At 42.1% G+C, this 26983-nt stretch overlaps 1 protein-coding gene across 9 annotated transcripts in view; it reads left to right on the forward strand.

Moving 5' to 3' along the window:
* The first annotated feature begins 824 nt into the window (after window positions 1-824).
* Window positions 825-26983, forward strand: part of DYNC1I1 (dynein cytoplasmic 1 intermediate chain 1) — a 192323-nt gene continuing 166164 nt past the window's right edge. For 2 of the 9 annotated variants that reach the window (XM_040550241.1, XM_040550244.1), the window contains exons 1-5: window positions 856-1102; window positions 1592-1664; window positions 17395-17512; window positions 19455-19569; window positions 21934-21991. In XM_040550241.1, coding sequence (XP_040406175.1) covers window positions 17405-17512; window positions 19455-19569; window positions 21934-21991 — 281 coding nt within the window. In that variant the 5' untranslated portion in view covers window positions 856-1102; window positions 1592-1664; window positions 17395-17404. Of the gene's footprint in view, window positions 1103-1591; window positions 1665-17394; window positions 17513-19454; window positions 19570-21849; window positions 21992-26983 lie in introns of all 9 variants that reach the window. The other 7 variants (XM_040550237.1, XM_040550236.1, XM_040550238.1 and 4 more) reach the window with 7 other exon arrangements.

Raw genomic sequence — 26983 nt, forward strand, 5'->3', positions numbered from 1 at the left:
GGATATCAGTGAGACATATGTCCTGGATATTTTTAAAGAACAGTCCAAGTACCAAAGGGTATGTGTTTTCCTGCGGTGTGGGGGCAACACACTTGTGTGTTGGAAGAGAAGACGAAGGCTGGGTCCAGGAGACGGACGTACCCGTGCTGGGAGAGGAGCTGGTGTACTGCTAGAAGGAGCATGGCCCTCCTTTCTGGTCCCTGTTCCCACAGGAACACCGCGAGGAACAGGGCCAAAAGGAAACCTCCACTGTTGGTCAGCCATGCCCTCATCTAACTGTGAAAGACGGGGAGCACCCAGCTGCTCTGGAGCTCTCCCCTTGGTTCCCCAGAGGGACAGGGCCTTGGCAGGACCTCCCTGCTGCCACAACATCTGGCCAGGCTATGATCACGCTGATGGCCAGGCCACCACAGAGATGATTTTGAGGTGGCTGTGGGGTAGTGATTAGGGGGCTGACATCTAGACTGCTTTGAGGGTGATGGCTAATCCGTGGTGGAGCTGCTGGTTAGGTCAGCGTGGAGCTGCTGGCTAGGCAGGCGTGGGGGACACTGAGGCAGCCGTGGGGGTGATGCTTAGACTCTTGAGAGGACAATGGTGAAGCCATCGCAGGGCTGACAGCCGGGCTGCCACGGTGCATCAGGCTGCACCAACGCGGGGGTGACACCCGAGGGGAGCTGCGGGCCGGGTGCTGACGGCCAGGAGGGACCCGGGGCAAGCCCCGAGCCCCCGACCCACGGGGCTCCGGACTTGGGGGGCCGGCGGGTGCTGGCGGCGGGCCGGGGGCCATCACCCAGGGCCGCCACCTGCCCCCGCCGCCCCGCCCCGGCCGGCCCGGCCCGGCCCGGCCCCGCCGGCTGCGGGGCTGCGAGCGGCGGCGACAACGACAACGACAGCGACGACGACAGGGGGTGTCGCTGCCGGGGGCGCGCAGGAGAAGGAAGAGGAGGAGGAGGCGGGAGGAGGAAGGCGGCAGCGCTCGGGAGGAGCCTGTCCAGCGTGAGACAGCACATTCGGCCGGCGGTCCTGCTGCGGGAGCGGGCGGCACCGCGCTCCGCGGAGGAGGAGGAGGAGGAGGCAGCGGCCATTTGGGCGGCCGGCGGAGGTGAGGCACGGCCGGGGGCTGCCGGGGGGAGCCGGGGGAGCCTCGGTGCTGCCTCCTCGCAGGGTGCCGACAGGCCGGCACCCGCCGCGGGAGATGGGCGAGGTGAGGCCGGGCGGCTGCTCCGCCCGTCCCCGGGGCAGCAGCGGCAGGGAGGGCCGCCGGCACCGCTCCGGCCCCCCGCACCTGCACCGGCCCCGGTCCTGGTCCTGGCCCCGGTCCCGGTCCCGGTCCTGGTCCTGATCCCGGTCCTGGTCCTGATCCCGGTCCCGGTCCTGGTCCTGGTCCTGATCCTGATCTCGGTCCTGGTCCTGATCCCGGTCCCCACCCCGACCCCGGCCCCGGCCCGCCCGGAGGGCAGCCGCAGGCTTTAACCTCCCTGCCTGTGCCTCAGCACCGAAGAGGTGAAAGAAGAGGGAGGCAAAAAAAAAGTTTCCCATCTTTATTTTTTTTTCACATATATATATCATCTATTTTTTTTTTTTTTCGCAGCGTGAGCAACAGAGGGTTTGCCGAAGTCCGCAACGACAGCAGATGGAGAATTAGATCGTTTCCAGCTCCAAAGGTAATTCCCTGAAAGGGTGAGAGGCCTTTTTTTGCTAGCGCTTGGAATACATTTTCAAAAGGATGTTATTACAGTCACATCCCCCCAGGAATGCCTCTGGGTCAGCAGATAGCATAAGGCCCCTAGATATTCCCTAGACAAAGCCCTTGTTTCATTGACCAGAACAAAGTGTGTTTCTCCATCAATATTAGCATTGGCAAAAAGTAAAAATTTTGGCTGTAACTACATACAAAATAAGGATCCTAAACAGACTGAGCAATGTAACCTGCTGTTATATGGGGGATGAAATGGAAAGACCTGATGTGAAGTCAGCACGTGGCTTTGGCACTGCACCTAGTAATTTATCCTGACATAGAGTTTTGTCAGCTCTTCGTTTCTGCATGAGGCCATTGAATTACCTCTGAAATTACACTAAATATTAGGAAGCACGGTGCTGCAAAATCTGGTTTCAGAATGGAAATCCAAATCCCAGTACCGTGCATCTATCTCCTGATAGATAGTGTTATAAGAGCCTCTGGGAGGAATTTCACTGCTGTTCCAACTGATGTGATTTGGTAAAGTGCCTCATTTGTTCTTGTTACGTTAATGGGAGGAAGGTTTGTGTTTTGCTTTCTGATTTTCTTAAGTTCCTCTTTCTACCTGCTTTCCACTTCAGAGGATATCTCTAGTGGGAGTCTCCACCATGAGGGTGGATAAAATTCCTTCTATAATTTCTATGTAGTGTTTCTCAGCAAGAATGGCTTTCTTCAGCATGATTGTCTTCATTCCCTGCCTTGGGGCTGCACCCAGGTCTTTGTCCCTGGGAGTGCTTAATGTCATAATCATTAGCTGCTCCATGTTGTCTTCCTAGAAACATCAATTTGTAGTCCATGAAAATACAAAATGCACCTCACACTCATCCTCTGTGCACAGACTGTTCTGGGCATTGTGATTTACTATCCTCTTCCTTGATACCTGAAAGACTTCCGAGGGGCTCACATTACACCAGATAAGTGACGGTGCAAGAGATTGTTTACGGTTGGATTAGCGAGATTTTTCCTAGCTTTAAACACCTCTGCCTCACATTAGTCTACCCTAAAACTAAAATAACTGCAGTGCCTTCTTATCCGCACTTTAAGAGAAGAATCTTCCTTAAAGGAGCAGTGGTAAACCACACCCTACACAAGCAGTGATTATTGAGAATTTGGAAATCTGTTTACTCAAATGACATTCAAGCAAATACTTTCTTGTACCCTGCAGGTCCCAAATTAAGAAGCTGACCTTCCAGCTTTTTCTGTAGAAGAAAGGACAGTGCGCTACAGTCCTTTGTGCCTTTCAGTAGCATTTTTTTTTCATTATTGAAATACATTTGTTTGTTTTCCAGTTTGTGTTTTTCCAGCGTCAGTTTCCTGGTTCCTTTTATGTTGTCTCTCATAAATAAAAGGCTTGGTTTAGCAGCTGTCCTTAGCGTAGCTACTCTAAGTGATGCACCAAGAACTGAGCTGCTTTGATTTCAAGGAAAGTAGTAGATCGAGTTTGCTGTTTCTTCTTTTCTTTTGTAAGACAGATTTCCAGAATTTCCTTGCTGCTATCAACTTTCCAGTCTGGAAGAAGAGAGGGAAGGGAATACTGGATACAGCTGGATGCAATGTGCTGTGGCAGAGGTCTCACCATTGCAGTGTACTGGGCTGAGAGGGAAAGAGATAAGGGAGCAAACTAGGAAAAGATGGGGTTATAGAAAGAAAGAGTATGTATGCTGTTTTTCAGAGCCTCACCAATTTATACTAATGATTCAAGTAATTAGGTGGAATCTTTCAGCTCCTCAAACTTGACTTCCTCTCACAGAGATTTAAAATGTGTTCGCAGTCTCTCTCTAGGACTGCTCAGGCTTATTAACTAGTGCTACTTTCCAAGTGCCTTGTTGAGCTCCTTTGGCATGGTTTGACTAACAACAGAAATAGTAATTAGGAATCTTTCAGAGTCTCATGTCTACTACCTACGTGAGCTGCTACTTGGAGGTGACGGTGGGATCTTAAATGTAAGATCCTTACTGTCCTACCCCTGGGCTTTAATTTCCAGGGAAGTTAGAGAGGACAAACAGTAAAGTCCCCATTGAGGTGCATGGGGATATTTGTATCTGCAGAGGTATGGTCTCAGTCTTTCTGCAGCCACAGCCAGACATTATGGCCTCAGTGCAATGCTCTTCTTATATTTTCATGTTTTCATTTAAGAAAACCTTAAATGAAGCAAACCACGATGACTGTAGATGTAGTCTGTGTATATAAAAGGGACATTTTCCAGCAGGAATACTGATGGAGTGTGCTGGCAAAGTGCCCTTAGTACAGATGCATCTTGAATTAATAAAATTGTGCTTTTGCCAGTGGAGCTTATTTTAGTTCATCTGAGCAACGCAGGTGAGCACACATTTATATATCTGTAAGGGAGCTTGCTTTCCAGATGAGTGATTGTATGGTCTTCCACTCAGCTGACCTATATAAGCAGAGGAATGGTAATACAGAAATGACATGCTGAAAAACAGAAAATTTGAAAAATCTAGGAGAAAAAAAAAAGCATCTGAAAATCTGCAATGGCAGCCTGAGGAAGACACTGTCTCTGTCTGAGTCTCATATAGACGATATGTCCATTTTGCTGCTTGGTAATTATCCATCTAAAACCATGCTAGCTCTTTTTAGGCAAACATGACATTGGGAGCTGCTGTTCACTCGGCCATCTGCAAGCACTCAAAATAAGGCACTATACAGTATACATGAGCCTGCTCCTCCAGTACTGTTCATTTTAGGTGGCATAATCTTGCCAGCTTCTCTGAGGAATGGCTACTTCCAGGCAGATGGCAGAAGATTCAGGAAGATGTGAAGCAGACTGATGTGTAGATCTCACAGAGACAAGGCATCTCTCACCACCTGCCAGAGCTATGGTGTTCTTGCCTCCAGAGTGATGCCAGGATACAGCAATGTACGTTGTTTGAAGACCATGAGGCATCTCCAAATTCTTACTGAAGTCAAAAAGAGTTAATGCATTGATTTAACAGTTTTTGGATGAGGCTTTGTGTAAATGCTGCTTTGACCTGCATGCTAATACCTGCGTTACCTGATGATTAAACACTGCTCAGACGACTCTCGTGATTCTTGGCTGTTAATCTTAAAATACTTATTCTATTTTCATATTTAACTCTGCTGCCATGCCTGCAGATCAGGCAGACTGATCTGGAGACACTAGGGTATATTCTCCTGAGGTACAAACTTCCCTGAAGTCCTTACAGACCCAGTTCAGTCCCACACTGTATCTTCCCCAGGTGCTTGCTGGCTGACCCTGTTTTGCCCTAGAGTATTTATCGAGTAATTCAGTAGGGGAAGAAGGTTCATTTACTGCCACTCAGCAGAAAACAGTAACACAGGCAATCTTTGAAGGATGTAGCTTTTTGTTTCCATTGATATCTTCTTTTCAGATTTCTTTTCCTTGTTGCTGATACTAATGTTGCATTCCCTCCTCACTGGTCTTCCATTCTCTTTTGTCTTCTCTCCCTAAGACAGAACTGGTTTTAGTTCCTCATTCTTTTTTCCTTCCTTCTGTGGTGTGGTAATGCCAAATCTTGCTCCCCATTTATTTATCCTCATTTTTCACTTTGGTCCAGCAGAAAGACATGGTGGGTTTTGTGTTCAAACAATGGGGAGTTATACTGCAGTGATACAAAACCGCCTAATATGATTAAATATAAATAAGTGTAATAGAGGATATATGGATCTATGTGTCTTCATATCTTCGAGCCTGTTGTAATGCATGACTTGAATATTTTCGGGTTGAATTAAATGAAAAAGCTATCCCCTGGACTCTGCTTTGTTACTATTTAGAGTGAATCATTGGAGGTCCTATACCGCATGCAGGGAAAGTATGGATCTCTTGCTTTAAACTGTTTAGCCCTTCTGCTCTGTATCCATTAACACAGATCTTAGCTTTTAAGGGGCAGAGACAGTGGTATTAAATCCATACTATTCAAGGCATGTCCTTGTTTCGTGTTTTGCACATTAGGCCACCACTGTTAGGATTGGAGTGGTTACCAGGTCACTTGGTAATTGGGGCAAAGACATTTCAAATGATTGCTATTGTATATTTTGAGAAATTAAAATATTTAACAAAACAGGGTCAAAGAAAAAACAGAACAAAAGAGACCGCTATCTAGTATGGCTCCTAGCTGTGCATGCTGATTTAAAGACAGAGCATTTAAAACGTTCTCTTCTCTGACTCTCATAGTGCAAACGAAGTTGGGGAATTATCTAAACCCATGTGACTACCTTCATAGTACGTTTGTCTTCTCTTTAAGCAATAAAAGAGAATCACCATTTTCATTAATCACACTATTCAAAGTCGTATGACATTGTAATTTTTTCTTTTGTGAGTTTGTTTTTAGTTACATTTTGAGCAGTTGATGAACCAGAAAGTTTTTTTTGTATCATAATCCTAAAGGATTTCAGTTCTTCATTTGCCACTAAATTAATTCTTTTTTCTTTGCCCCTTTTTAGCTCTGAGTACTCATAGTGCTTTGTTGCACTCTCATAGCAGTTTGCTACAGACTATCAACTTCAGCCAGTCTTCATTGCCTAGGAAAACAAATTACTTCTGGAAAAATCTGTGAAAAGATACTTCATGTTATATATAAGCATGGATGTAACCTGTGTGGTGCATTAAACAATGAATGGCGTAAAAATCTATAACCTTTTGGAATGAAATAAGAAATCTGACCTAAATCATACCCCCTGGTGTGCAGTTAGCTATTCATGTACATAATCTGCTGCACTTGGCAAAGCCTGTGGATGTTGTATTCCTGCCTTTCAGGATCTCCATAGTAGTAATAATAATACAAAAAAATTGTGCTGATGGGATAGCAGGGTATTGTACTGGAGACAAAAAAACAGTGATGCCATTCTCTGTCTGGACTGAAAGAGCCCGTGGGAAAACTGCCCCATTATTTCCCACAACATTTTCTTTTTCACGGAAAATTGATTAATAGCAAGAAAACACAGGAAAGCCTAGTTTGTTAGCCTGCCAAGGTCTCTTCAAATGTTTTTTTTTTTTAAAGTGCAAATTCAATACTATTTTTATCTGATAATTATAAAATATATTGATTTAGTTTATTTCTCATACATTCAAAATGTAGAAGTCAAAAGATAACAGTAGATTATATTCTTTGTAAGGCGCTAAGATTAAAAAAAGAAGTCTCTGCAGCTTTACTTCTAACGTTCCCCACACTTTGTACAGCAGCCCTTCCTTTATGTACAAGACACTTACTGATTTTTATTGTTTACTCACATTGTATCCGTGAATCAGAGGACAAGGAAGTAAAAAAGCTATTAGGCAGCCACCGTGACACATGAGGCTTTTCAAACAAAGTTATAATATGGTATAATATTAGTATTAGTCAATTTTGGTGTTGTCTTTAAGTCTTTCAGTGAAGATCACGCCTTCTCAGTGTTGATTCAGTAAGCCTAGTTAAAGTTCTTCTCAAGGAAGTTTCTGATCTCACTAAAATAAGTGAAGAATTAGACATAACTATAATTACTCAGTGACCTTTCAGTTCTTTGTATTATTTTTCTTAAAATAAGAGGTCCTGTATGTATTTATAAAGCAGAGGACTGTTATATTTTCTCATTTCACATAAAGGCAATTTTTTGCTAAAGGGCTAACTGTACTACACATTTACTCCTGGGTTCTCTCTTGTGATTTTGCAATGATTTCTAGGCTTTTTAAACCGCGCTCCCCTCTTAACCCTCAGGAGGAACTGTGGGAACCAGTAAGCCCATACATTTTACTGTTTAATGTGGCTGGAGACAAGGCATGGAGACCAGGCTGGTTTCTGGCTGCAGTGGTCCCATATTTTGAGAACCACGAGTAAAAGTCGATTTCTGTTCCACGAATATCTGTAGCATTGAGTTCCTTCTCTGAAGAGAGCTGGTGGCATCTGACTGTTGTCCTGGGCTCAAATTCTGGAGTCTGTCCTGGCACGGTGAGTCAGGTACCAAGGCTTACTTCTGGAGAAGCATTGCAGTGTGCTCTGGAGACACAATTTCCCCATCATTCAGACCAGGGACTTGTTTGCTTCTGCTCTCAGTCAGCCCATTTGCAAGGCTTCTTGTCTGTGACCACTTGAGAGCACTTGAGAGGTACGTGTACGTGTGGGGAAGGAGAGTTTGTGCGCAGCCAGCCTTGCCTTGGTCTGAAGCTGGGATTCAGGTGCAGAGTATGCCACATTGTACACCTGGGACGTGCACCTCAATTCCCCAAACTCAAAGGTGTTACGGTGCCTGGGCAACTCGGGTAAATCTAGACTGACAAAATGGCGAAGAAACCAAATTCCAAAATGCAGTCCTCAAAATCTCTGCTTAGTTGTCACCTAGCTCTAGAAGCCCGTGAAGTCCCTAAAAACCTCCTCTAAAAACTAAAATGCCTTAGAATTCTGTTTCTGGACACGTTCTTACCCTTGAGCCCCCAGAGTCTATAGCGTGGTATCTGCTGTCTGCCTCTCCTAGGCGGCTTGATGCAGTTTGCATTTCATGATCCCACTTACCAGACTGTAGCCTATGGCACGTGCTCCTGCTTTTAGTACTCCCTAGTTTTAGGGCATCACACCTAAAGTGAAGGAGTCTCAGGTCATTTTTACCTTTCCTTCAAGAAAGTTTTGCCCACTTCTGTGCTCTAATAAGCAATCTGTATGTATGTCTTCTACAGAAGGCACCATCCCAGTATTTCCTACTGAAGCTGCTCCACACAAGTATTAAAGCTTCTTTGGGCACAGCAAAGCATGTGGGAAACAAGAGAAATAACTCTCCAGCTCCTTGCTTCAAGCACCCAGCAAGAAAAGAGTGCCGGGCTCCAGATACTAAATACAGTGTTGTACTTTAAGCTAAACAGTCACTGGGTGTAATATAAACTAACCCTGAAACAAAGGCTAGAACCTAGGGGCCTCAGTTAGGGACTAGTGTTTGCTCTCTTGCATCTGCTTCTCCTGGGCCAGTGAATCTTGGCAGAGAAGAAGACACTAGAAAATAGCTTCAGGGATTAAGAAAGTACTTTCCACGCCTCTAGTCTTTCTCACCTGCTAGCCTACAGCCACACTAGGCAGGTGGCTTTCAGTCTGAAAGGTAGCTGCCTTCTGGCAGGGCTAATGCACCAGCCTCTGAGGGAGGTGTGGAGCTTCCAACCAGTTTCATGCCAGTTTCATAGCTTGTTCAGCACAACAACTTCTCAGTCCAGGACATCCGTAAGAAGCTGGGGTGAAGAAGGGATCTTTATAGGATCAGGTGCCCTAAAATGGCCTTGCTGAGCATTGTAGTAACGAGCCCCTGAGAAGCTTTAACCCCTTGGCCTTAATTTGCCTTAGATCTTCCTAGGTAAAACTGGAATAAGTCAGTGCTATTTGAATTAAAACTTCCTCGAGGCTGGAAGAGTCCCTTCCCTTGTCTTTGTGGCACTGAGTGCAGTGCGACCTTCAGCTTGGCTGGATCTTTTAAGCACTCTGATCATAGAGAATGTCACAAAGTAATATTTCCCTGGTTTAATATCACATGGTACATTCTCTGGGTCAAATATGTAATAAAGTTCATCGACTGTCATTATATCTGAATCTCCAATCTCAAAGTTTTCGGATGAACATGAAGCTCAAAGAAGATCCAAACCTTCCCAGTGTTAGAGTGCATAGATATCCTGGACTTGGTTCTCGTTCCCTTCTCATATACAAATTATTTGCAGTTCTTAAATGTCTTTGGAAATATGCTGTTAGACATCTGCATTTATAGTCTTGTGTTTTTATCTTAGCATATCTTTTTCCACATATGAGGGTCAGCAGGGATGACTGGCTAAGACTTGCTCTGGTCCATTATGTTGCTTTTTTACTGCAAATGAGGAGAAAACACTGGGCAGTACAAGAGAAATGGTAGCGTTGTTCCTTCCACTTTGCTTCCCTAAAAATGATGAGAAATTGTATGAGATATTCCACATATTTCTTGCAGCAACAGTTGTTGCCTACTTTCTAAATCTTTAGGAATATTGATTTCAGAGATTAAATCAGTGTGTGTAGTTTTTAGCCTAATTACATATGCACAAACATCAACTTCAAAGCAAAGTATATTTTTGTTTTAAGAAAGAACTGATATCTGGGTAAGTCTTCCAATAAAACCTGTATGTCAGCAGCATACCTTCTTCTTTGATATCTGCCTGGCAGTTGTCATAACTGGGCTCAGAATCAGAGACCAGAACGTGCATTTTTCATGTTTGGGTGAATGGCTTGAAGTATCAGGTTCCTGGCTATACACCACTGGGATTATTTCTAGAGGAGGGTAGAAAAGTCAGAGAGGTCACTTCTATTTCCATTCCTCATTTCCATGTTGCTTCCATTCCCCAATAGGGAATGGAAGTATATGTTTTAATGTCTGAAGTGTTTGCAGGATGGAGAAGATGAATCATGATTCAACTTCAGGAGAGACTAACAGACATCTTGAAGTGTAGTTCTACATTAGCTGTTAGTATGCTCCTGGGAGGCGCTTTGGTACTGTTATAGTGAAGATCTGTGTAGAACCAAATATTCTCTATAGGTTGTGAAGACGTGGTGGTCTATTAGCAGCAGATATCATTGAAATATGAGTATTATATAAAAAGACATACAGAAGAAATTGAAATTAGAAACATGAAATATTGGGTGCTCATTCGTCTAGACAAGTGATCTTCAGCTGTGGATTAGATTTTGTCATCACTTTCACATTACCCCTCTCTAAAATCACACCAGTTTATAGCTTGCATTTGGTTCTCTTTGACTATCAAAAGTTCTTCATCTTGCCAGGTCCTCCAGTTCCTTTCTGAAGCAAGCTGGGAGAGTTGCAAAAGATAGCATAGAATAGATAACATACAGCCAAACAGTAAAAGGTAACAGACACAGAAAGAGAGGGAAATGACCAAGAATACCCAGAGATCGTGTATTCCACAAGGTCAAAACATTGTCAGGCATGCAGCTGATCGTTTTATTAAAAGCCTCCACTCTTTACAGCTAGGGCAGTATTGCTGAGCCAGATCCTGTGGAGATACAGGTCAGTGTTTGCTGCATCACTGAGGATCATCTCCCAGCACCACGTGAGGTCATTGTGCAGTTATAACTGTGTTTGTTAATGTTCACTGAGGGGAAATCTAAGGCAGTTTAAAAGACCTGTTTTACAATTTGCTTGCTTTGAGGTGGTATATCCTGTGAGTTCTGTGCGACTCAATATAAAGGGAGGATATTTAGTGGTGATACGGAGCAGCTTTGCTGCAGTGACCTGCTATTGTGTAATATTTCAATTCTTTATAATTCTAGCTGGAAAGCTGCGTTTTTCTTACTTATCTCTAGCAGGTTGTTGCCAGCATCTTGTTCTCTTCAACTCTGATGACTCTTCCGTGGAACTATGCTTGCTGGAATTGAAAAGGTCATGGTAAATTTAAGAGAATGAGGAGGCACGAGAGAACAGCGTGATGCGCAGGAGATACTTCATTACCCCTAAGCCTAGTGCCAGAAGAATGGGCAATAGAAGAGCTTTGCTTCTATGCAGCAGGACCCCGTAATTCTGCTGTAACTGAGTTCTTTTTGTAGAAGGGCCATTATGGAAGAGCAAGAGTGAAAAAATTAAATGGTAATAGATTACAAGGGAAGCATAATTGAGCATCTGTGGGCACACATCTTATACCCTGCCAGCCTCAAAATAAATAGGCTAGAGATGCACTGACCTGTTGCATAGCAACCAGGAGGTGCACGGTACCAAATCTCTGGATGCTGTGATTGTAAACCTTTACAGAACAAAGTACAAGACCTTTGCCAATCTGCTACAAATGTGCAGAAGCTGAAGGATAAAAACGGTACATTCCCTGAAATCTAACACTTAACAACCGCTTTTATTTATGGATAAATACACGGATGCGGTGTTAAAAGCCTGTCTGTTTTGCCTCAAGGTTATGTAAAAAAAAATCGTAGCCTCTTCAATTTTACCTAGTTTCCCTGAGTTCATCATTCAGGAGACTTTTTAAAATACTGCAACTGCTAACCTTTTGCATTTGGAAATATTTGCCAATTGTTGTGGTCTAGTAAACATTGATGTGTCTATCTAACAAAAATATTTAAGTTATGTGACTGATGTCAAGTGCATATTCTGATGCATGATGAAAATAGGTGCTCGTGTATTTACTTAAAAACTGCTGTCAAGAAGATCTTTTTAGCCCCTCTTGTCTATTTGGAGTGTGTTTCAAACGCTATTTTGAAATGAATAGCATGGATTAGAATGCATTTATGCTAGGGTAACAGCTCCCTCTGGTTTCTTGCAGACCAAAGATGTTTATCTGCTTTGTATAATTCATACTTCGCATCTGTACTTTGACTTATAAAAGTCCTAGGTAGATCCCATGGGAATGTTTTCTATTGTAAAAATGTATAATTCTCCTAACTGTAGGAAATGTGTTGGTTTCTACCAAAGAGATCTGAATGTGGTCCATGATAGAAATGAATCATTTCTTTTTGTAGAAAACTCTATTTGTAATAGTTTCAATAGTAGTAGTACTCCCACTCTGCAAAGCCATTCTTTAAAACCAAGAATTGCCAAGTAATATATTTTATTGTGCAACATACTTTATCTTTCAAACCAAAGGCCTTTTTGCAGTTTTGGACTCATGAGTAACTTGCTTTTTATTAAGGCATTTAAATAGTACCTGTGAAGCATCTTCAGGTATCAGATCTCATTTATTTTAGAAAAGTGTATTAACTAACCAGTTAATTATGGTTGGCTATATATGCTGACTAATGCTGTATGTAACAGTGTTTGATTAACCTCTTTGATAATCACAGGTGGAGATTATCACAGAAGACAACATAGGAAATCACGAAACTGGAAAGACTTTGAGGCTTATGAAGTGGTGAATATAGCTCTACTGCAGTGCAGCCTATTGAATGAACAGCATGTAAAAATTCCCCAATTGCCAGGAAGCAATAAAATCTGTAGGCTTTTTTATCTCCTACTAGCTTTGGAAACTGACGTTTCTTTCAAGATGAGCTTGGTGATGGCATACGGACGAGATGCTATTCTAGGAAAGTACAGGCTTTAAGAGGAGGGAGATGTTATACCTTATTTTCTTTTTCTGATAATAAAAAATTTGGACTGTCATCGTCTTCTTTGACTTTGTGTTTACTCTATTCACCATCTGTTGTGCACTTTGTGCTTCTTGTTTTTTATATTCAGTCCAAGCTATGGACTGAGTATAGTCCACAGGTCCACAAGTACCTGAGCTACCACTGCTTGTACCTCTGTAACTTGAGGTTTTACTCTGGCAAGCGTCAATTTCTTATCTCTGCAGTTGTAGTAGATCTCTTTAGGTGTCTGCGGTTCTTGCCATTAAGTGCTCATAGAAATGGTTCATAAAAATACCTGCTCAAATGTTGCAGTGATGATAATTAATAAAGTCCTTGTAGCTTGTTGTAAAATTGTAATGCTTACTGGCTTGTACCTGTAGAAGGACTTGCATGGCTTTTAGTCAAACCAAGGGTAAAACACTATTATTACTTGCACCTCCCATGCTTACGTGTTTACTGCTGCCACAAGGGAAATGGTCATGAGATGTTGCCACCTGTGCAATATGGGTAATGGAGTAGTTCTGCATCCGTCCTCTGTAGCAGAGAAGTTTGCACAGACACCATTATTATTTTAAGATTACTGTAGATGACCTTCCAAAGAACTTGTTTCACCCACTGACAGCACAACAGGAGCTGCTTGGGGGGATATGAGGGATGGGATTCCTCTCAACAACTTTGAGACACTTACAGTGATGATTTTGAGAACGTGACCACAAACCCAGGGCCCTTTATCATCGTTGGGAGAAGATGGCAACTTTGGGACAAAGCAGAATCACATCCTAGGATACCTGGTCTCTTTTGACTGTGCCTGCACTGATAGTAAGACTAGCTCTGCATTTACGCTGCGGATGTGCGGATACAGTGAGATAAGCCCAGGAGATGGTGAAGCCCAAAAGTGCAGTCCTCAGGAGCCTTGGCTCTGCGTTTGCACACACCCAGGTGGCTGCTGTCGGATGACCCTGTCATGTGTAAGTGGAATTGGCTTTATTTCCAAGCCGAGTCTGGGGCTTATAGGATTCATTCAGGGGAAACTGACAGTTTGAAATACAACAGTCAAGTTTCATTAAACATCATGCCAGGAGGAGCAGACTCTTGTATCCAGTGGCTCAAAGAAAGGAGAATTCCCTTAGGGTATGGGAAGCGCAAGCTTCTCTGTGCAAGGCAGCTCACATCCAGCCACATCTCAAGAACGTACCTCAGCACTTGGGCTGTGAGCTGGGCTGGGCTGGGAGGACTCTCCTTTTGAAACGATGTCACTTGGCAGTTAACTGGGCCAAATAAAATAAAATTGGATCCAAGATAATGCACTTCCCTTGAAGAGGGGAGTCTGAGGCTGCTGCCCTGCTATGAGAACTATTTCTACATTTAATGCAGTCTTCAGTGTTTTACATCCTGTGTGCTCCTTCTATCAGTTAGGTGATTTAATGGCCTCACTCCAAAACGTGCTCCTTACTGTTTCCCTCTGACCAGGGGCTTCTGGGCTGTGGAAGATTAGGTTGTGCATGAGCCTTGGGGCTGACATTCAGCACCACAGAGAATGTAAAAAGTAGATAATTTTTAATGTTTGCCTTTATCTCTCTTCCATTTGGCACAGGGAATGACAGTTATTAAGAATTTGTTCCCGGTAATGAATACAGACTGTTAACTCCATGGGCAGTGCCAAACAGAGGGACGAGTACATCGGCACGCTTCCTCTTTGCTAGCTGCTGACTTGGTGACCTCTGTGAAAGGTGGTCACATATCCCTGGTGTTCAGTTTGGGCTAAACCTGTAAATGGCAAATTTGCAGGTTGATAGGCTGGTTGGGGTAGCTAAGGAATGACTACATGCAGGAAGAAAGTAACTTGAGATGAAATTATCTCTATAACTCCAAACTGGCATCATTCCTTGAAATAAATTAAATACATCATCTTTGTTGTATTTAAGTTCCGCCTCGTTAAAAATAGGGCAAAGCTATAATAGAGTTTGATCACCCTGACTGGAGCATTGTAAAGAAGGGGCCAGGCATTGAGTAGCTGATGCCTAAATCAGAGGAAAAGTTGGTTTCCCTGACATTAAGGGAATGAAGTTTTAGAAAGCCATTCAATGATATCTGACAAACAGTTTGAAAGGGATGCCAAACCCTCCGGGTTTCTGTCATAAGCCTTAAAATGCATTTGCATATTTTCTGCATAGAAACGGGATTTCGCTTTCTGTTGCCAAACTGCAGAACTAAAAGGATGCAAAAACTCTATCTAGTCCAAAGGGCTTGGAGGGAAACTTCATAATAAGAATTCAAATGTGTACAAAAGATTAGGAAAATGACTTCAAATGGGATTTCAACCATATCTGAGAGACCCGCAAATCCTGAGCAGGCTGGTAGGCAAAATACTACTTACGCTGTCATTAAAAATCTCCAGGCATTTCTCACTTAAAAATATCTTCACACAAATTAATGTTGTCGAAGGTGCTGTTGCTTAGTTTTATTGATACCAAATACAAATTTTCTGAGAGTTTTGATTTCTCTTTCTCAAACTCCCAACAGTATGGCTTAAGTATCATCATGAATAGGGTCGGAGTGAGGGAAGAATAAAAAATGGTCGTCCTCTGTGTACAGCTAGTGCACCTGGTGGTGTGGTTTGTTCGTTGTTTAATGTCCCTCCTAGCTGTACCACGTACTGTGAGTTGTTGTAGGTTGAACCAGGAGGCCCTGGGGTGGGAAAGGTGAGCAGGTCCTGTGCCAGAAAAGGCAGCTCTGCTGCAGTAGGTACACAGTCTGCAATGGTCCTGAGCAGGACGGGTGTAACGCCTGCTGGATGTTTGGCTGGTGAGCATCAGCACCCGTGGTGTGCTCTGCACACATACGCCCCTCTGGCATCCCTCAGGCTGCTCGTAGACCTGCCATTTGCATTAAACTTACCTTTTGTGATTCCATGTTGTATTCTGCTCTCTCAGTAGAGGAAAAAGCTTACAAAGACAACAAAAAGTTTGGGCCACTTAATATGCAGGTGATGTTTTGTTGGCAACATCCTCCATATTGTGGGCTAATTATGCTTTTTGCATTTTGAGGAGAAGGAAGCATATGACTGCAGGAGGAATTGATGATGAGTGAAAGTCCCATATCATTTTTAGCACGTCTATTTACTCTCTGGTCATCAACCAACCCAGGGAGTAATGTGGATGGAGTTCTCGTTTGTATTAATGGAGAGTTGCTGTGTAATTTCCCATGCATTGAGCAAACAACAGACTGCCATTGCATATACATGGCGCTGCCATTGACCTGATTGATTTTGAGTTGCAGTGGGGGATGTGGTAAGTGATGTGTGAATTAGCAGTACAGGAAAGGCATGGTTAATGCTTTCCCTGAATGTCTGTATTAGCCAGGGCTGTCTTTGAAGTGAAAGGCGAAGAAGAAAATCATCACTGATACAGTTAGTTGACAGCCCATAATGATGTTAGATGTTATGATGTTGGAGAATAAATAAATTATCTGTGACTTAAATTATGAATTTGTGAAATGTTGGTGAGGTTTCAGAACTGTAGGAATAGATTGGTATCATACAGATCGGATATCTTCAGAGATCTGTCCCTGTTTCTGTATGATACAGCTTCATATCCCTCTACTCTTCTGTTTCAAGGCTCACGTAACACCAGCGTAGGTTGGCTGAGTTTCACAACACAATGAGTGTAACACAGCTTCACATCACTTTCCTACAGAGTTGTGTTTAAGACTGAATGGTGAAGAGGTGGTCTTTTAGTGGTTAAGAAGTGCTTTCGCCAGATTTGCTTGCTTGACTGGAGTTCCCACAGGAACATGGGGCACACCTCCTGCCTCTTGGAAGGGTGATCTGAGCACAAGACTGCCGGCAGAGCCACATGCCGCCTTGTTAAAGACAAGTTCAGCGTCGCTGGGTTGCCTGGTTTTGTACTTTGTCCACAGGCTTTTGGGTGCAGTGGCCCTGCTTTCCCTGGACAGCATGGAGGAGTTTCCTACCCACAGCTTGGTCGGCGTGCTCCACTAGGGGATGAATGAGTGGTGGAGGGTACTGCAACGGGGCTGCCGGGCTGTGCCTGGCTGAGCAAGTGGAATGGGAGAGGATGCTGGGATGGCAGTTGCTCAGGGCATGTGCAGAAGCAAAAGCTACCAGATTTTCCATTTTTTGCCACTAAAATTCCTAGGACACGTCGGGCTACTTGGGGCACATCTCTTTCACGTACCTAAAATCAAAATCTGTTTGTGGACCTGGGTCTTACAGGCTGGCAGAGATGCTGAAGTTGATGAAAGTCAAAAGACATCAGCTTCAGTGCATAAAAGCATTAAAGCATTAGTTTGAACAGCAGACAAAAATACGTTTGCTTCACAAAGGTGGTTTTCTAATAAAGACAGTTTGGAAATATATTCTATGGTTGGTGATATTCTGGTCTGACTTCTTGAAAATAAAATTACAAAACAAATACTCTGCTTGCTATGATGTATTCCAAGGGCCAGCATTTATGTAGGAGTATATTTGTAGCAATTTTAGAAGTGCTATTTTTGATATAAGTATGTGGTGATTTTTTTCAGTAGATAGCGAAAATGTTTATTTTTGTTTTCACATTGGTTTCCATATTCTGTTTCCAGCAGAATCAAAATGTCAGACAAAAGCGATTTAAAAGCAGAACTTGAGCGCAAAAAGCAGCGTTTGGCTCAGATAAGAGAAGAAAAGAAACGGAAGGAGGAAGAAAGGAAAAAGAAAGAGGTAAATATGCAGAGTGCCTGCTCATGTCTGCAGAATGGTCTTGCTGAGTATTGTATACTCCAAGGTACCTGTCATGTGGAATGAGATCCTGAAACCCACATCAGTCTGACCTTAAAACCAAAATGCTTATTTTTGTCAAGAAAGTTGGGATGAGGGTATTGCTTTTAAAACCAACGTGCTGTCAGATGACAACAGTTTAGACAACATGATGTGTATGTGTGTGTAGAAAGAAAAATTGATTTGCCACGATGCTTTTTCCTGGGCTTTCCTTCAATGGAAAGGGAGTGGAGAGTGCAGAAAGACAGAAAGACATCTTACATTTTTTTGAAGCCATTACAATCTAAATATGTATTTTGTTCTCTGAAGACCAGCTTGATTACTGGCTAAGGCAACAGATTTACAATTATTATTCTCCAGTAAAGTATAACATAATTGCAATTGCATTTTCATCTTCTGGCATGGGTGCATCTTTCAGTCCTGTTAAAGTTTGATTGACATATTAGTTTATTTGTCCTTGACAATATGCATTAGGTTTTTCATTAAGGGATTTGTACTTCTTTTTATTCAGTCACTTAGTGGAATAGAGGTGAGAATTGACAGGGAGTGGATATTCATTTTCATGCAAAGTCAGAGAAGCATTAAGTGATTATGTTTCTTTTCCTTCAAATGTCAACACTTACCATAGTTTAAAGCACCTGTTATCCTTTACTAATAACTGGTTTCCTTTTAAACTGACACTTTAATATTGTACATGAATTTCATGGAATTACTGTGGAAATGTGATGTGATCCAAGAAATCCACGTTCCAGTTTTGGTTGTCTTTTTAATCCTTTTTCATTTGAGACATTTTTGTGCAATTACCGACACACATCCCAGTGAGGCTCCTAGAGGCTCTACGGGAGTCCTCTGTAAACAAGACTTTAAATGTTAACCTTTTCAGTGTTTGTTACTAGCCTGTTAATGAATTAAAGAGATGGGAGGCAAGCTAATGTCTCAAGGAACCTATTAAGTTCTTTTCTTTGTCCCCTGCCTCTGGTTTTACGTCTTGTGGAGATCCCCCTGTGGTTGGAACTTTCCATCGGCTCATATAGCCAAATCCAGCTAAGGACACCCAGCTCTACAAATTATTCTGTACTGCCTAACTGTGGCACCATAAATGTGGTACGCTGCCTGATTCTGAAGTTTCTGGTCTTCAAGAGTGAAGTCTAATATTCGGTTAGATGCATAGGTGATACAGAAGAGTTTTCTAAAACCTCATGTACTATGAGATACTTCAGGCTAGTTCATGGGATGAGCTGAGCTCAGGTATGTTCCTTATCTGTAAAGAAAAGTAGGAGAGTTTTCCTCTGTCCTGGCTGCATCCAAATTTGAGAAGATGGAGAAGCTTCTGAGCTTCTAGGTTTGACATTGTATCTACACCAGTATCAACAGCAGGCTGGGGTGCTGTGCAAGTCCCTTGTGTCCTATACTCTGGTTTCAACAGAGAGGGAAACCTATCTGTTTGGAGGCTAGACAAGATCAGCCAATTTAGAAGTAAACATAGGATCCAAATTACAGAGGCAGGTGCCTCCAGACATTGTCTATAAGAACTCTTCTGGGATTGCTATATTTAAGGCATGATAAAATGATAGACGCAGCCAGTTGTATTTTGTGTTGCAGCTTATTGGTTACTGCACTAGTCTACAAAGTAGAAAATGGGTTCAGTTCTCTCATGCGCCTGGGAGAAGGGCAGCAAGCCTGGTTCTTTCAAAGGACTGCTCTAACCACTTGTCTGGAGTACCACTTCTCTCTGTCTGCCCTACTAAATTAGAGAATGATGGGCCAAATATAAGGGATTCTGGCTAATGCAGATGTTGCTTCTCCTGTTTCTGTGTTCCAGTAGGCCTGAGAAATCCATTCTATGTGGATAAAACTTCTTTTTTTTTTTTTCTTTTTAATTCAGGCTGATCTACAGCAAAAGAAGGAACCAGCCCAAGAAGATTCTGACCTAGACCGCAAAAGAAGAGAGACAGAAGCTTTGTTACAGAGCATTGGTATATCTCCAGAACCACCTCTAGGTATTTAAGATGAGCATACTGTGAAGCATTCAGTTCTGCCATAATGAATGCATTCTTTCTAATAAAGCATGCTTTGCTTTTTTGATTTTTGGCTGTATTAGTGAAGTGAACTCTTCTGTTTGAATGCCCACCATACCATTCACATATACCAGCTCATGGCATTTTGAGTACTTATCATTGCCAGAAACACCCGTTTCATTTCTTCAAGAAATTTTTGTGAATGTAACGCAGGTTGGTTTTGCATACCAGTAGTGATTTCTTTTCTGATGGAGTAATATATCTTCTATCACATCTATCTAATGACCCACAAAATAATATAATAAATTCTGTACTTCATTAGCCCAAAGTTGTTTTTTTTTTTTTTCATAAATACAGATTAAGCATTTGCCAAGGAAGGAGGAGCAAAGTTGTGTGGGAGCTCCCATTAATTTTCTCTAAAAATCAAGCAAAATGGGAAAGGAGAAATAAAAAGACAAATCACAATTACCAAAAAACTTATCATCAGATCATTATTGTAGATTTCAGATCTGGTTCCATGTGCTTTAGTGCTTTTTTGTTGGTGGAGTTTCAGTTGTGGAATATAAATTTCAAAGTTTAAAAATACATGTGGCAAAGTTTATAGTATCTTGAATATTGGTTATCTTGATTAAGTTCTGGCTGACACATTGTGTGGCCCCAAAGTGAGAACTTCATAAACTATATTTTGTAAATTATATAATGATATTACAAAATCAGATACATTTTTAATATCTGAGCATTTAAAATTTCTATTTCAATTTATATATATATATAATTTATTTATGAACTCATTTTATCTTTCAAAGAGGATACGTTTCCATATATGATAAAAATAACACACATTCATGTTGTAAATTATCGGTTCTTATCTTAGTTAATTATTATGTATTTGATACTGTCAAAAGAACATGAAGATTCACATATGAAATGATCCGTCTTAGATAAACAATGGCATTCTATCCTCTTTCATTCCCTATGTATACACTGACAATTAATACACAAAGGAAGCTTTAATTCTGCCTTCACATACGCATATGATACCCAGATCCCACTGTGAATATGGACTATGTGTGAATATACATAAACAGCCATGACATACCTGTAACCTGCCAAAGGGCTGTCATGAAGATGAATTCACTTTTCATGCTGCAGTCATTTCTGCGACAGTCTCTAGTGAGAATCCATGCAAAATGTTTGACCACATGGAAAATCCGAGTCTCTTGACAGGTCTGTCATTATACATTATAGAGCATAACAAAATAGTATAAAGTTTCACTCTGTAAAATCTATGAAAGGAAATGCACATGATTTAAACCAAATGGAAAACTTCATTTTTGCATTAAAACCCTTTTTGGTGTTTTATTCAGTGTAGCTGCTTTGAAGAATACTTGCATTAAACCTTGACTTGAGCCATCTCTTCATTTTAAATATTTTTGAGAAACCATTTTAAAAGAAATCAAGATATTTCTACTTTTTTATTTTTTTACTTCCTTGCTGAAGAGCTTAAACTTGGGCTGACCTTGAGCTATGAACTTCCTTTCCTGTTAAAGGAAACAAAACTGGATTTGCATGAAATATGCTTCAAAAGCCCTGGCAAGCCAAAGAGAAAATCATTTCTAGAACTTTTGCAAATAGTATCTAAACCAAGGGAAACTTTTCCTTGAGTGTTGAAATCATGTCCCACCCAAATGGCAACCTTATACAACCTAAATTACTTAAGAAAACATGATCACTAAGCAAACTAATGCGTATTCTCACCATGTTGGGAAATGATTTTAACTAGCTGGATTTCCTTATTTAGCTTTTATTTGGGATGTCATTTCTGCACTGTAGTTTTAGAACATATCTAATGGACATTGGCTTTTAATTTAAATGGAAATTTTGAAAAGTTTGCTTGCTCTGTTGCCTCCTTGACATTACCAGAAGAGTTCACTCAGCTTTCTGACAAGACAAGGCCCTGATATTTCTTCATACCTTTAAAATCTTTTGCAAATCATCTTTGAAATATATACGAGAAAAAAAGTGCTATTTCCACAGATCTCTCCTCCACTGATTAGCTGTAGAATCACATTGGGCTTTCAGTCCTGTCTAAATTCATGTCAGTTTTAACACTTCTAGAAGACTTAAAATTCACTTGACTCTCTTCCTTTTCTTTTTCTTTCCTTTCCTTATTTGCTTTCACCATTTCAAACTCTCCTAATCATTCATCCACTATCATTTTGGTCCATTGGTTTTGATTTGTCTGACACTGCTCTTCATCAGTGCAGTCGCTGCATGTGTTAACATGGGATACCTGTTATTTTCATTATTTAGTCCCAACCCCTATGTCTCCCTCTTCGAAATCAGTGAGCACACCCAGTGACGCAGGCAGCCAGGACTCTGGAGATCTGGGACCCATAGGAAGGTAAGACACAGAGACAATGGTGTTAAATAAATCTGTTCACTTTGCTCTTAATTCCCTGTTTTTTACCTTTGCTTCCATAAATAAGAACATGCTGTATCTAGTGTGTACTTTTGTTTCTTCATTTTCCACTGTGTGTCACCATCCAGTAAGACTGGTTTTAGATGTGAGGTAAATAAATGCATGCAGCAAGATGATTTTAAGATATGAGCCAGAACCTTGTATTGGAAAGAAAAGCTGAATTTATGGTTCTAAAGAAGCCAATAGAAATCTGTCATTCTGTGTGGATATAAGCTAAAAATAGGGGAAGTGCCCAGTTACAGTACCTGTTACTCATGTGATCGTTTACAGTAATCTTTGTTCACATAACCAGTCCCCTGTGAGGTCCTGTAGAGTGCATCTTTCTGTGTGTAACACCAGGCTGTCTTGGGTTCTTACAGAGCTGTGCCTTGCAGTGTGTGGAACTGGCAGTGGTAGAGCAGGGCTTGTATAGAAGCAGGCTGGAACACCCCAGGACCAACTGGCAATTTTGTCTTAGAAACTGTGGATATAAGAGGGTGGGAGGGAAGCGGCTCTCTTCTTGTGGAAAAGGGTGGTGGTGAGTGTGTAAGGGATGGGCACAAGAGCAACCTTCGTGTCTTTGTTCATATGGCCAAAATCTGAAATGCAAGTGGCAATCCATGAACAATTCCTAGTCTGGAGTAAAAAAGTAATGAGGATGCTGCTAAAAAAGTAAGGAGGATGCTGCTGTTGAAGCAGTAAGGAGGATGCTGTGTTCAAATAAGAAGAGGCCCAAGCAACTATTCTGTGTATTTTGAAAAATGTAAAACACGGGTCCAAATAGCTCTTTTTGTGTTAAACTGACTAAACATAAAACCAGCTCATCAAATCTGTAAGCCAAAAACTCTGCTAATGGCTTGAAAACACGGTGATTGCTGTCTGCAGTAAACAGCTGTAAGGAATAGGTGACATACTTCTACCTACATAAACACTAATGTCACAGAGCTTCAGGTCATCAGGTTTAATACCACACCAGCCTTCTGCTTAAAAAAATTACAACAGCTGAAATAGGTGAAAGTATGTTTTGTTCCCCTTCAGCCAGATGCAGACACCTTCCATTGAGATGAGGAGGTTGCACAGCTGCTGCTGAAAGCTGCTCAGCCCTTCTTCTCTGTCTACCCTCTAGAAGGAATGGAGTTTGTTAGGTAGGAAAGCTCCAGCCTGTGAGATTTATCTGTTCAAAACATGGAAAATAGTGTAATGCTACATTCACAAGCAAATGCAGTACACTTCAGCAAGTCAGAATACTTTGAGCAGAACACAAAATGTTTAGACTACTCTTCAGGATAAGGTTATTTCCCACAGTCCCACAAGTAGCTGTGACAACGCTGGCTGGAGACTTCTGAATTCCTGTTTATCTTCTGAGCATTAATGGTGTAACTTTTTTGATCTTAAGATAGTGAAATGCCCTTGGAGGAATGTATTTTAATATGGCCTACAATAGCACTTCAAATTCTGCCCGCAACAGCCAACAAAAGCATGTGACCACATATCCTTATAGAGGAGAACTGAATCTGTTGTCTTCTTCAAAGCTCATGAGGCGCTACGTTGTGGGCTATCATTTTAGATCCATTTTCTGGATTATTGAGACCGTACTGGGAATTCCGTGTTAATTCCAATTCCAAGACCTTACTTGCCATCCACGGGTTTGCTTGCCATCCTCTGTGGTATTCAAAATGCTGTATTTTGTACCAGGACAGCCAAGGGTGTTTGTGCCTGGCGTGACTGACATGTGGTAATGGAAGTTCCACAGGCCAATGTCCAGGCCCCGGGGAATCCCTGTAACCAGTGGGTAGCTACTGGGTGGCAGTGAGCTTGTCACCAGGTGTGGGTAGGTGTGTTCGGTGTGTGTTTGTGTGCGCGAGTACACTCAGACATGCAGGTGTGGGGGAGCTGTCCAACTTGGAGAGGAAGGAGGCTACTACTGCATTTGAGAGAGGCCCTGTTGAGAGCTCTGAAGAAAGCAAGAGATCTTTGTGTGTGCCCATGTGAGATAGCAGTTGCTGGTGCAGAACTAGGTCGTGTTCATACTCCTGTGAGATGTTGGCACCTGGCAGTTGTCAGACTCAATCTGTTTATCAGGTATATCTGGGGCTTGTTTCCACTGGCAAGCACCTGTGATTTCTTATAGAACAGTGAGGATAGTTGAGCTAAGTCTAGAAATCCAAGTTTCTGACAGCCACTTTTCAGGAAGGTTCTTGATAAATTGTGAGGGTTCAGACAGTGTTAAGTAGGCCTTGTCCTGGACCCACAGACCTTACATAAGAAGATGAAAACTAGCTGATAGCTTGTTCACTATGGAAACTAGTTATATGGGGAGAAGAAGGGCCCCATCAGGCAATGCGTAACAGCAGCAAATTGGCATTGAAGCTAGACAAATATAAAACCAGAAAAACTTTGTAAAATTTTAATGATCAGACAAATTAATCACTAAAGCGATTTACTTAAAAACTCTGTTGGATCTTCTATCACTGGACATTTCTCATCCAGGATAATGTGCCTGCCCAACAGGCAGATAATAACTCAAACAGCCATTCATTCAGAAGAGTCATACAGCTTTTTGTTGCGCAGGAAGAAAAGCTACGTGGCCACAATAGTCCCTTTTGGCAGAAGATCTATACATGAGTAGTGCTGCCGGCCTGCAGCACCATTGTCCATTATCTCCAGCATAATAGCTCGAACAACATTGCCTTTTCCCTGATGACATTAAGCTTATTAGGAGAAGGTGTGGGGAGGACTATGTAACAGCACTAAATTATGGAACCATTTCTGTCCCGTGTAGCCCAGGTTTTTATGTGTTTGTTTTTTTTGTTTTGTTTTGTTTTGTTTTTTGCTGGTTGACCTTTAGTACCACGTTGCTATTTGTCATAGCCTTTTCGCTAAGGACAACACCAGGTTTCGGGAGCATTCCAGTGTCCCGTTTGATACATGACAGGACAGTGTGACGGCAACAGTAAGAAAGAGCATACGGTGGTGCTTGGAATTACTTTGAATGCTTTCAGTTGGACAGGACAGGAAATTTTTTTCTTGGTTGTACTGGGGATCAATTCTGGGTAAGCAGAAATGTGTTATATGTTGATTCTGGAAGACTTTACCATAACTGTAAGCTTAAGAACAGTTCATTACAGCCCTATTGCACAGAGAGCAGTTTTCCTATTTCCACATGGCTTTGCACACCCTGCTTTACTTCTCTGATGACTCTGTTGCTTGTGCTACACAGATAGGACAGGAAAATTGTATCTCAGCCTGAACAGATTCCTAGCTCTGGATGTTAATAATTCACAGGGCTTTCCGTTATGATGTATTCAGACATGACTCATTTGTTACTATGAGTTACGTTGTAGGATCCCATGAGGTTTCTCCTTGGAGTGGAGTATTCTCTGTCTCCTTCAGGATAAGTGTTTTGTTTAGGGACATTGATGCCCTGTGTTCTGTTGCTCATAATCAGCTTATTCATCTGTGCACAACTGAAATGTAGATTTCAGGTAACTAGATTTGAGTAAATATTGTTAATAAATGGGCTGAGTTGAAGGCATTTGCTCAGAGCTCCTCTGCTATAGCATGGTGCGAATCACAAATTTACTTCTTCTAGGAGCTTCAGTATGAGTGATAGCTTTATGCATCTCAGCCTTTCCTAGTAGATAGTCTGAACTTTTGCTACATTAGGGTGCCAGAGAGGACTCGAGCTATCACAGTATAGCTGTCATAAAACAGTGCCCATGGAGAGGCATGGTTTGCTAGCTATCATACCTCAGACATTCTTAAATCTCATCTCCTCAGCACTCACAGCTCTTAGCAGCATGTTTTTGTTATCTGGGGGAGTATACAAGGACAAACCTTACACAGTACTTCAAAGCTAGGTTGTGCAATATTACGTCTTGTGGGTTAAGCCAGCTCTCTGGAAGAGCCTCAGTACCCTGTCACAGGTAGAGCCAGAGCACTAGGGTTGGTCTGGACTTTGCATGCAAGCTCAACGTAAGACAGTAGAAATGTCTGTCTGCTGGAAGGATGCGCTCCTGTGACCAAACAATTTCCGTGTGCTAATATTAGCCTGCTCTGGTGTGTATCCTTGTGTTATCTGGAGGGTGTCTGTGTGCTCAGTCTGGTGTATTGCACGCTTGGAGGAGCTCCATTTGGGGATGAAGGTGTGATTTAGCCGTGGGGCCCTTTTTTTTTTTTTTCCTTTATCCTTCACTGCTTCTGTATGTTCCCAGTTGAACTCATTACCATACAGTTATAGGTTTGCACAGTGGCATCCCAGTTATTGTTGAACAGGGTTTTGTGTGAATGCAGTGAAGTTCCATGCACGTAGCACTTCCCTGTGTGCATTTTGCACTGGAACACGAGAATCCCATTAGGCTATGTATAAGGTTTCCCACCTTCCATCTGCTCAGTAAAATGCAAAAGGCTCAGCTGTCTTGGACATGTAAAGGTTAATGGTTGCCTTTCTTTGCAGCAACTTCAGCTGTGCTCTTTTGATTTCTAAATTGCATATTTTGCAGCCCATACATTTAGCTACCTGGTTATTTTGTGGGCTACCATAAAGACAAAGACGATAGGAAGCATTCTGCATCTTCCGGTAGCTGCTATCAGAGAGTGGTTACTTCAGTGTAGTCTTTTATCTGCTGTAATATAATTCAAGCATCCAGGTTGATTATTTCATACTATTTCTCTCACAGTCCATTAGTTTTGGTGTTTTTGTCTAGCTACAGCTACTCATTTCTATAATTGTTGATCTTGCTTGGATTAGGGCACTACATAATACTTAGTTTAAATGGTTTTTACTTGGATTATGTTGTTGCTCCATTGATAGCATAGTTTTTGAAATGCATTTGATGCACTGAAATCAGTTAGCTTCCTTCAGAGCGTGGAGTTTATTTGCAGTAAAGCTTTGCAGGGTCAGTCCTTGCTAAGATGAAGCTGTAAATATTTAAT

The sequence above is a fragment of the Cygnus olor genome, chromosome 2 (genome assembly GCF_009769625.2).
Source record: "Cygnus olor isolate bCygOlo1 chromosome 2, bCygOlo1.pri.v2, whole genome shotgun sequence".
Taxonomy (NCBI): Eukaryota; Metazoa; Chordata; class Aves; order Anseriformes; family Anatidae; genus Cygnus; species Cygnus olor.